Source organism: Saccopteryx bilineata, chromosome 3 (genome assembly GCF_036850765.1).
Source record: "Saccopteryx bilineata isolate mSacBil1 chromosome 3, mSacBil1_pri_phased_curated, whole genome shotgun sequence".
In the NCBI taxonomy this organism is placed as follows: Eukaryota; Metazoa; Chordata; class Mammalia; order Chiroptera; family Emballonuridae; genus Saccopteryx; species Saccopteryx bilineata.
The window spans coordinates 87,437,812-87,449,997 of record NC_089492.1 but is presented as its reverse complement, the minus strand read 5'-3'; the positions used below and the strand labels follow the sequence as shown (position 1 = coordinate 87,449,997).

At 36.7% G+C, this 12,186-nt stretch overlaps 1 protein-coding gene across 6 annotated transcripts in view; it reads right to left on the bottom strand.

Annotated features, from left to right (window-relative positions):
* Positions 1-12,186, bottom strand: part of CLIP4 (CAP-Gly domain containing linker protein family member 4) — a 73,068-nt gene continuing 60,882 nt past the window's right edge. For 5 of the 6 annotated variants that reach the window (XM_066266815.1, XM_066266818.1, XM_066266819.1 and 2 more), the window contains 3 exons: positions 9,003-9,067; positions 3,976-4,048; positions 1-2,259 (listed from right to left, as the gene is read on the bottom strand). In XM_066266815.1, the coding sequence (XP_066122912.1) occupies positions 1,944-2,259; positions 3,976-4,048; positions 9,003-9,067 (454 nt within the window). In that variant the 3' untranslated portion in view covers positions 1-1,943. Of the gene's footprint in view, positions 2,260-3,132; positions 3,269-3,975; positions 4,049-9,002; positions 9,068-12,186 lie in introns of all 6 variants that reach the window. The other variant, XR_010730266.1, reaches the window with a different exon arrangement.

The window sequence follows — 12,186 nt, the reverse complement described above, 5'->3', positions numbered from 1 at the left end:
AAAACAGCTTCCCTCTTTATTAATGCTCAAGAAGTGAACTTTGACATTTAATAAGCAAAACACAAATGAAAACACCAAATTTGTATGTATAGTATCTGTAAACATACACATTACACAGATTTAATAATCCTAATCTAAACATGAGAACAGTTGGTTCTCTGATCTCAAAATAAATTCAGTGTTGGCATTGTTGTTTCTGACTTACAGTGTTTTATATTTAACGAGAAGAATTATAGACACCCCAGTTCAGTATAATCAATGAATTTCATGTTAAGGTATAAATAGAGTCTTTAAGAAATAAGCTATATAATAAAATAAGTTTACTTTTGAATAGTAGTCATTTTCTTCAATCAATAAAAATATTCTTTGATTATAAAGCAGCCTTATTTTGCAAATGTATTTCAGGAAAATAGTTCTAGCAATATTCGAAGTGCCACACTTCTTTTTAAAAAGGCAGCAAAACAACAGAATTTTGATTTTAAATAGTATATTGCAAAAGAGTTCAACGTATTTTTTCTAAGCACTAAGTGAGCTCCATTCTGAAGGATGATTTTAATATTATAAAGCAAACTGTTCCACTATTTCTATTGTAGTTTAAGGTCTAAATATCTATAATTAGAGATAAATCATTACACATATAGGACCATAAACTTCAATACGTATCCACAACACAAAGGTTTTGCATTATTACAACACTCTGTTATGAAGCTTTACTTGTTAACATGTGCTCAATAAAGAAAATAAAAACATGATACAGTTCTGTAGCTTTATAACAGGATGAATTTGCAACAATTGAAAATACAAAAACAGCAACAATAGCAAACACCAACTTTACGAATAAGAAAAGAAAAAACCTCGAGAAATCATAAACATTTAGATGAATAGCTACTACATTCTTCCTAATATAGCATAATTTGCACTCTTCTCTTAAATATAAAATTTTAATGCCTTTCATATTCCAGGAGAAAATGATGGCAAAGATGAAAGTGCATCATGTTTTAAAAGTGCTTCGTGTGTGTGTGTGCGTACGTGTGCGCACGCGTGCATGGGTGTGTGTTTTAGAGATAGGTCCAATCAGGAAGTTAAATAAGTATGTGCAAAAAATTCCAATGACTTGAATTCATAAACCTAGTCCATCCAGATGAGGGCGTCACCAACACAGTATAGTCTGAGGTTATACACTTTGTACAGAGGAAGAGCATGAGCCACAGATCAGGGAGCCACGCGCTAGCCTCAGCCCCGTTAGCCAACTAGTCAGTGATCACAAGTAAGAACTGCTTTAGACTCCCATTTCTACACTTGGCAGTGGACGACAGGCTGAGTTCAAGAGGCTCGAAGGCCCCATGCAACTCCAAGATTCTAACATATCTTTAGACGAGGCACTCTAAAAGGGTAAATAATTTTGCCCCAAAATATGAAAAATACACTAGTCACAGAGCTACTATTGTTCTCTTATTGTACTTACTAGTGCAGAAATAAAAACCCCAAAAATATTTGACAGGAAAAGGTAATATGAACATCATACATAAACCAAAACAAGCGAAAACCTTCCCAGCTGTGGCATATGAAAAATCCAGTATCGGGTGCAAAAATGAAACAGTAAGCATCATCAGCTGGTCACCTAATGGCACGTTGTTTCCTAAGTCTCAGGATTTTCTTGGGTCGAAAGCTTCCAAAACTTTTTAAAAATGCTTATTTCAAAGCTGTTTTAAGAGAACCATGATTCCCACAGTTCATATAGTGGGCTTTTCAAAGGAGCCTCTGTGAATTATCACCATTTTTAAAAACACAGCCATATTTTCAAACATTTTAAATGGCTAAGGAAAGTCGACATTTGCCACGGACTCTATTTTATGTCATGCATGTACGTGTGTGTATCCATGTATGTATACGCTCATGCATACACTCCCTCTTGCGCTCACTGAATACTCCAGCAGTTTCATTCAACAGTTCTCATCCACAAGCTTTGACCCATTTATTCCCCGATAGGTAACTCGGCTCGGCCTAACTAAAACGCCGTGGTTTGGCCTACAGGTGAAATAGCGCGTGTCACCCACTGCTCCGTCGTTCTTCCCCTTGGCGCTCCGGAGCTCAAGTCCCAGCCAGATGCCGGCAGCAAAGTCGGTGGGGCCCACGTAGCGCACGGTGCCCATCTCATTGGAGCTGGTGAGGAGGACCTGGGCGCCCTCATGCAGCCGGGCGCCCCCGTCCGCGCCGGCCGCCGTGCTGCTCCAGCTGCGCCGCAGGGCCGACTTGGACCTGCGCGGGGAAGGAAAACGCTCAGTGCCCGAGCCACGCAGCGCGTGCCCTCCTGTTCATCCCGCTGCCTGTGCACAACTCAGTCGCAAAACAGACTATTTTATGTTCACAATTTTTTTATTCTAAATAGCAATATTAGACTATACTACTGTTTGATATTTTAAACTTTTTGCTATTGTAATACTACACTAATCTGGATTTAAGTGTGTGTGTGTGTGTGTGTGTGTGTGTGTGTGTGTGTGTATACAGTTGACCCCTGAACCAGCCAGCATCTAACATCTTTCTTTTGTTCCTTACAACACCGATCACCATACATTTTGGTCATATATTCTATAAATAACAAATAACTTTTAAAATTGAGTCTTTAATCTCAAAAGTATATATATAAACATATATATATAATATATATATATAATATATATATTTCAAACTGGTACTAAGACTCAGTCTGTAGAAGTCAGTAAAGCTTCATTTTTATTTTCACAGAAAACATACAGGTCCCGATACTGTCTATTCACACCAACAGGTCACCTTGTGCATAACCACGCGTGTGCGTATGCTCAGACCGCCCTCTCCTCCCCCTTTCTCTGCAGCACGTGCTCCTGCCACCAACCTCTCCACACTGGCTCTGACACCTGCCCCCCTTCAGAACCCTGATTGTCTCTTCTTACCAGCTGCTTCTATTCTGCCTGAGCACTCCTGAATATCTTCAGTAAACTGGAGCATACAGTTATTGCCCTTAAACTCGTTCAGCTGCTCAAGTGAGGAAATAAATTTCAAAATTCTCAAATTAAGTGAAGGTTTTAAGGAAGGGGAGGAAACAAACACCCACCCAACCCTGCTAAACAATACCTAGTGTGCCTCAGGACCTACCCGTCAGGGCCATCAAGTGAAATTTCAGATCTTGGCGAAGCCTCCCAGTTACTTCTGCCAGATGACAGAAATGCTGTTGCTCAGCTGACGGTCAAGGTCTCGTGCTTGGGCTCTAACTTCTAGTGGCCTCTAGGTCCTAGTATTTAAGCAAGGATATGCACTTCCCTACTCAGGAACCACTCCCCCCCCCCCCAGGACATTGTTTATAGATTCATTGGAAGGATTTAAAATTAAGAAGAAAAGAACTCCTTAACCCAAACAGTCTAGATGAGCCTGACATTCATCTAAAAGTAAAACAGTTTCTAAAAGTCTTAGAAAACTGATAGGGGAAGAGATGTGGGCGTGGGATAAATAAATGTAAACAAGAAAGAGAAAAGAAGATTCTCTCTACAAGAAACAGACAGAAACTCACTGAGTGTACAACTCCAGAAGACGTGGGAGTTTTTAAAGAGTTAGATTACTTTATGTAAATGAGCCTGACATTTCTTCTATGTATTGCTGAAATTACTACAGCAAATCTGACTAATTAATTAAACAGTTAAAAAAATTAATCTACCCTATTCAATGACAACACAAAATGTAAATTCTTCCAACTTTTATTAATGGTACTAAACAAATGTGAAAATATATGCAGTTCAGTCCTTTAGTCTCTGCTGACATTTTTAATTGAGCTTGTAGAGAAGGGGGAAAGAACTCCTATCAACATACTTATCACGCCTTTTTTTTTTCTAAGTGCTAAAATTCTACCACACAATGTAGAAGTAAAAATTCCACTTTTCTTCCTTCACAGAATACTGCCATGTTCCTCTTGAACAGGGTTTTCCTAATCTTCTTAATACTCACTTGGCAAAAGCATTTCTCCTGTTAATCTCTTTTTGGGAAGAAGCGGAAGTTGTACTGAAGCTTCTCCTAAAACCTAAATATGAAAGTCAGGATCAGAAGAGGACAAACAAAGCACCAACTGGCAGAGACCTGATCAAAGCTTTTCTTGTATCATTTCTTCTGTAGCTGTTCTGTTAGCTCAAATGTTTCTTTGGAAACCGAAAGCAAAGAAAATAAGTACATACAGGATATAAAAGCAGTTTAGATTTCATGACATTTTTATCTTACCTCTCACATATAATGCACGTATATGAATAAGTTAAGATTGAGACATGACTTTTGGAGGGTTGATTATAAAATTTCTTGAAAATCAAACAACACTGAATAAAGGTGAATCTTTTCTCAAAAATTAATCTTGATAAATCATACAAAAAGGATTAAATGGTTTAAAGACATTCTCACTAAATATATCCAATTTATAAAATACTAAATAACAAATTTCAGACCTTCTGATTGCTGTCATCCCCAAATGACAGGGTAATTTTTAAAATAGATTTCACAAAAGGTAAAGTTCTATAAAAGATGTTTTTAAAAAGAATGGGATTCCTAGTCTGCAGTTAACAGCAGACCAGATGGGCTGAATGAATCTTTTTATTTTTTTACAGAGACAGAGAGAGAGTCAGAGAAAGGGATAGACAGGGACAGACAGACAAGAATGGATAGATGAGAAGCATCAATTATTAGTTTTTTGTTGCACATTGCGACACCTTAGTTGTTCATTGATTGCTTTCTCATATGCGCCTTGACCGTGGGCCTTCAGCAGACCAAGTAACCCCTTGCTCGAGCCAGAGACCTTGGGTCCAAGCTAGTGAGCTTTTGCTCAAACCAGATGAGCTCGTGCTCAAGCTGGCGACCTTGGGGTCTCGAACCTGGGTCCTCGGCATCCCAGCCCGACGCTCTATGCACTGCGCCACCTCCTAGTCAGGCTGAATGAATCTCTTGATTTAAATGTGTATAATTTAAAACAACAGTAATATTTTTAATACTCTTGAGCTGAAACAAAAGCCACAGTTTCAAAGAGGCCAAACCCAAAAAAGAGAAACCACGAGAGATAACCAAGAAAGCAGTCTACCATCCTGTATCACCAGACGCTGCTGATGGCCCAGGAGACAGGGTGGGACAGGCGGCCTGGGGCTGGCCAATGGGCTCCTCACAAGCCTCTGGTTATAGTGAGGTCCTCAAGCAACTCACCCTCAATGTGAGGTTATATATGAAAAACAAACTAAAACACCATTTGGAGAGAGACAAAGGAAAACCGGCTTGTGTTAACCTTAATGCTCAGAAAAAAAAAAGCACAATTTCCTCCCCTCAAAATTTGTGATCATAAGCAAATTTCATTTTATCTGTGTAACATTAAAAAAAGAAAATCTGCGGAGGCTACAAATTAAAACAGTCCCAGGCTGGCAGTGCCTCCAGACAGCCGGCAGAAGTAAGTATAATCTTCTCTGGAGGCGTCAGCCTGGCCTCGGAAATCCCCGCACATCCAATTCCGAGTAGGGAAAGCATCTCACAGTCATGAACTGCAAAACTCCCACGGGTAAAAGGCGCCATGAGCTCAGCGCAACAGAAACAGATGGCCGGGCAGATTCACAAAGACGTCAAATGTTGAATTATTTAACATAAAATAAAAGATAACATTTAAAATGTTTAAAAACATAAAAGAAAAACTTGAAACTATGGGGAAAGAATAAGTGACAATAAGTATCAACCAAACAGATGTGCCAAAAAAAAACTGAAAGGAAAATTTTATAATAAAAAACTTTGTGGTTGGATTAAGTAGCAGATTGAACATCGCTGAAGAAAGAACCAGGAAATGAAAAGGTTTATCTGAAGATATCCAGATGCTGACGAGACAGACAAAATAGTGGAAAGGACAAAAGAGGCATAGGAAAGTGAGAATGTCTACTATACTACTCATCAGAGTTTCAGAAATATATAATAAAGAGAAAGAAGGAGAAAATATTTTAAGCATATGGACAAGAATTTTTATACAATGATTCAATACTGATTCCCAGATCCAGGAAGACCCATGATACCAAATGGGATAAACAAAAGAAATCCCTACCTAGGCACATCACAGTGAAACTGTACAACACAAAGGAAATAGAGACCTTTAAAAGCTTTATCAAAGAGAAGAGAGAAATCATAGCAACAGGGATCAGACAGACTTATAGCTGACTTCTCAAGAAAAATAACAGGCGACACAAAACAGTGGAATCATATTGTCCCTGTGCAGGGAGAAAATATCTTTCAAAATAAAATTTTCAGTAAGTTTTCGTTTTACCCAGTAAAACTATCCTTAGGAAAGACAAACAAAAACTGAGAGACTTTGCTACCACAGACCCTTTCTAAAAGGACTTTGAAAGAATATACCTGAGGTAGAAACAAAATGATCCCAAGTGGTAGCTTTGAGGATTAATGATTAGAGATATTTTTAAATACGTGAGCAAATCAAATAAATGTTGATTATACAAAAAAGAAAACATAATGAAAAATTTGTGGGAAAATAAAATAGAAAACTCAGTTTCTAAAAAGTTTCTATTATTTAAGAAATAGTAAACATATGATTACTTCAGATTTTCTGAAGTATATATGTCAAAGTACCTACAGTAATTATTAAGAAGCACAATTATAGGTATAACTTTCATATAAGTAAGTAAAATGGAATAAAAGGGAGTAGGAATATAACCAGAATTACATCAAGAAAGAAAAATAATTTAAGTATAAAAATGTTGAAAAATATAAACCAAATAAAATAGCATAAATAAATACAAAGAAAGCTGATAGACGATAAAAAGATTACAAAAGCAATACCATTACCATCAACACCCAGAAGTGAAATAATGTGGGTGTGAATCTAATAAAACATGTAAATAATCCATATGAAGGAAACCATAAAACTCCAGTGAAAGAAATTAAGACCTAAATAAATGGAAAGGTATTCCATGTTCATGGGTAGGAAGACACAAAGTTAAGAAATCAGTTCTTCACAATTTGAGTTATACATATAATATAATCCCAATCAAAATTTCAGCAAATTAGTTTGTGGACATCAACAAATGTATTGTAAAGTTTATATGGGGCAAAAGATCAAAGTTAGAGGACTAACACTACTTAAAAGAATACTATAAAGCTACAGTTAACAAAACAGTGTGATATTAGCAAAAAAAAAAAAAAAAAAAAAAGACAAACAGATCAATGGACCAGAATAGAGAGTCCAGAACTATATATACAAATACAGTCAACTGATCTTTGACAAAAGAGCAAAGGAACTTCAGTGGAGAAAAGACAGTCTTTTCACAAATGGTGATGGAACAACTAGATATTCACATGCAAAAAAAATTTAATCTAGACATAGACCTTACTTACCCTTTTCATATAAAATTAACTCAATGGATCACAAATCTAAATACAAAATGTACAACTACAAAACTCTTAGAAAATAACATAGGAGAAAATCAGGGTGACCTGGAGTTTGGTGAGGATGCTTTAGATAGAACACCAAAAACACAATCCATGAAAGAAAAAAAAATGATAACTTGGACTTAAGTACAATTAAAAACTTCTGCTGTGAGAGACACTATTAAGACAATGAAAAGACAAGCCACAGACTGAAAGAAAATATTTGCTAAACCATTCTGAGAAAAGTCTAGTGTCCAAAATATACAAAGAACACTTAAAGCACAACAATAAGAGAACAACAGACACACGTTAAAAGTAGACAAAAGCTCTGAATGAACAACTCACCAAAGAAGATGTACTAATGGCAAATAAGCACCTGCAAAGGCCCTCACTGTACGCCCTCCCAACTCATCTGTTGAAATCATAATCCCCTATATCTCAGAATGTGATTGTATGTGGAGATAGGGCCTTTACAGGGGTGGATTAAAGTTTAAAGTTGTAGTTAAGTTAAAATGAGATCATATGGTGAGCCCTAAACCAATATATGACTGGTGTTTTTATAAAAAGAGATCTGGATACAGACATACCAGAGAAAAAGACCATGTGAAGACACAGGAGGAAGACAACCATCCACAAGGCAAGAAGAAAAGCCTTAGAAAAAAACAACCCTGCTAACACCTTGACCTTGGACTTAAAGCCTCCAGAAATTTGAGAAAATAAATTTCTGTTGTTTGATCCACTCCATCTGTGATACTCTGTTAGGCTGCTGGGCTAGCCCCATCAAACTAATGACATCATACGTCACTAGGAATTGAAAATTAAAATGAGACACTACTTCATACCTATTCTTGTAGAATGGTGAAAATTCATAAGCCATAAAGTTAAAACCTCAACAGATACTTAAGGATTGGTATGATATAAATCACTCTTTCACAGACGGCTATCTGTATGAAGAAAAATATGATTAGATCCTTACTATACACAAAATCAATTTTCAGTGAATTGACAAATATAAAAAGCAATAAATAAAAACTTTCAGAAAGCAATACAGAAAATCATTTTAATGGTGTCTCTTCTAGGAAAAGATTTCTTAAAGCAAAACATGCAGAACACAATGGTTTGCTTTTTGACTAAAAATTAAGAACTGCTCATCACAATATAGCAGAAGTGGGGGAGACAAGGAAAAACTGGGCAAGATCTTTGCAACAAAACTGAAAACATATTAGAATCCAAAATATATACAGAAACCTAAAAATTAATGAAATAAATACCTACAACCAAAAGAAAAATGAGCAAGAGACTTGAACAGGTACATTATAAAAGAAAAAATGAGTAAGGCTCATAACCATGAAAACAGGCTCAACCTCATTTGTCACCTGAAAAATGCACATTTTAAAAAAACTTTATTTCGAAAATTTAAACTACAATGAGATACCATTTAAATCCGTCAGATGGACAAAGACTTCTAAATCAAATAAGACTAGCACTGATGAGAAGAGCAGACTCACATCCACTGTTCAATAAAATGTTTAAATAAATAAAAGCAAAGGAATAATTATTAGGGACATAAAACAGTATAGTCTTACCAGGATAAGAATGATTCTGTTTATTCGAAGAAATTTCTGACAGTGTATCCAGGGAATCCATTACTCTGTGAATAAAACAAGTAATGCAAACCTCATTAGAAGTTGCTGGTCTTCCGATTTAAGATGGGCTCTTAACTGAGGTTTTCACACTGATGGTATTTCTTATTTCACTCATTCAACAAATATTTATTGAGCATTGATCATGAGCTGGGAATAAACTTAAATCTAGCATCAGAGGCAGGCAATGATCAAACAAAAGATACCCTTGTTATCTAAGAATAATCAGTATAGAAAAAGCTAAACTGCATTCTCTTAAAATAGACCTGATTTTACTTCTTTGGAACTTTATCTTCAAAGATAAAACTAAAAAATATGAAAATAAATTTATTTCAAGTTAAATTTAATAAATGTTAAGATTATAATTGTAAAAACACCACATTCTTACATTTTTTTAAAAAAAGGTATCTGCTGAATCCAGTGATGGGATTCAAATAATTTAACAACCAGTTCTCTGCCCTAATGACCATTTTAAGTATAAAAACAACGATATAACGAAAGGTAGTTTGTTATTTTATGCCTTTGATACTTAAATAAGAATAAAAGAGGTACACAAAACTAGATTGTTGTAAGAAAGTTTTAAAATATTAATAAAAAATATTAAATAACACCTGAAAAAAAACATATTTCCATATTGCTTCTTGATTGGTGTTCTCACTTGCTATTTTTTTCACCTGTGGATGGAATGAACATTACTACAGGTGCTTAGAATACACTGTTGCGCAGAGAACGTTAAAAAAGAGTAAGGAATGTAAATATGTGATTTCCACATTGGGCAGCTGCCCAGGTGCCCACCGTAGAGAGAACCCTGATTACAAGTGGCATTTTAACAACAGGTTTGCCATACTCAACAGAAAATTAGATATTGGTTCTGCCAAACCGGTGTGAACCAGCTGAATCCCACCTCTGGCTGAGTCAGTATGTGTGTGATTTTTCTGACAAAATTATATGGCTAATACAATTCAACATTTTTTACTTTATATGTGACTCTAAGCACAACTCAAAGGTCACTTTCCTGACAGGTTTGTCTATTTTTTAATATTCAAATCATTATTTTTAAAAGGCCAACCCTAACAGCCTCATCTGCTCTCGCTTGTTTACTGACTGAAAGCTGCAAAGCCTCCACTCTGTCAATCACTTCCTCCAGCACACTGCGGTACCACGGAGAAGCCCTGGGATTCCTGCCACGCCTTGTGATTCCTGCCATATTTGCTGTGATTCGTATGCATCTTTCTTACATGATTTCCAACACCAAGCAACCAATGACAGACTGATAAACACAAAAAATATGACTTGATGAAAAGGACAGATATTGAATTAAGTGGTGATGGATAGTTGAGAGCTTAATTCTAAAAGAGATCAGTTTATTAGTTATAAGAACCTATGAGTGAGAACTAGGAATAAGAAAACATACTATACTGAAGACTGCTTGGGCAAAGATGATAGATAGATAGATAGATAGATAGATAGATAGATAGATAGATACAGATTGATAGTTTTCTTAGAATTTCTCTAAAGAAGTATTGGTTGATTTATATGTTAATAGAAGAAAAAGTATAAACTAGATGAAAGTTGAGTGTTAGCAGATAGCCACCCGAGCAGAGGAAATAACACGTGCAAAGATGCTGAGACAGGAGGCACATTTCTTAAATAGAAGGGGGTGTGGTAACTACAATCTGGGAGGAGCACTGTGCGGGTGTGACTGTGACTAGGTGCTGCTTTATCAAGACTGTCTTCACACAGTCCCTGGTTTAAAATTAAGTGGTATCTTTTTATTGATTGCTGGATTGACTTGAGAGAGAGAAGAAGGGAGAGAGAAACATCTATCGGTTCCTGTATGTGCCCTCAGCGGGGATTGAACTAGCAGCCTCTGCATATTGGGACGATACTCTAACCAACAGACCTATCCAGCCAGGGTGATCAGTATTATCTTTAAAGAGCTCCAAAACTGGTTTAAACAAGAAACTCCTCAAAATCAGGGACCATGTCTGTTTTATCTGCTTATAGACTGCCTAGCACAGCACAAAGTGCTAAAAGACACTTAATAGTATTTGATGGTGATGAATGAGACAATCAGAAGATGACAGGAAGACAGCTGGATCGTGACAGCACTTTATTTAGAGAGAGAGCCTTGTTTCTTTTAAGAAGAACCTGTTTTTAAATGAATCACCTTAAAGAAGACCAAATAGAAGGCAAGAAAAAAAAAATTAGAAAACGTGTTCCATTAACAAAGCGAGAAAAAGATGAAATCGTGAAAAAGAAATTGGCTTTACAATATAAGGAGAAGAAGAGCTGTCAAAGCACAAAAAACACTGCACTCGATGTGATCAATACTTACTGTGCCTACAACATGCCATACTGGGTAATCAAACATGAAATAGAGAGCCCTGTCCTCAGGACCAGCAAACAAATGCAGCCTGAGAGAGACTGTAGTGATGTGTCAAAGCAGATTTATCCAAAGTAATATGAGAAGCCAGAAAACTGTCACTCAGCATAGATTTTACTCCCAAGTCAATCATTTATAAGATACAGGGCCTAAAGACAGACACTGAGCCTCTTTTAGCCATTACCAGACTACCTGGGCTCAAATCCCCACTTGGGAGCTGTGCACAATTGCACAAGTCACTTAACCTCTCTGTGCCTTACTTTCCTCTTCTGTGGAATAGGGATAACAATAGTACCTGACCCACGAGGTTGCTGCTGCAATACGTGTGGATTGCCTAAGGCAGTGCCAGCATATATAAGTGCAACAGAGTGAGATGCTCAACCTCTCTGACTCCATCTTCTTCAAGCCTGCTGTGTTCTTGCATACAAACATGCTAATTAGAGGAAATCTGTTGGCAGCTTGAGTTTTTACAAAAACAGCCCCTTGCTAGAAGGTGCCTCGTCTGAGGAGATGTGGAAAATCAGTACAATAATAATGATTGTTTATCAAAGATTTAGAGAAGCTTCATGATGAGATTCAAATCAACTGGGGTCCAGAGACTCGAAACAGAAAGGTTTCTGGTCTTCCTGGACCCCTGCCGGTACTCAGATATCTTCAGTAGTCAATCACCCCTTGTCCTCCCATTTTCCCTTCCCTTGACATTAAAGAAGCCTGAACTCTGCACTTTCTTAAGATAGATTT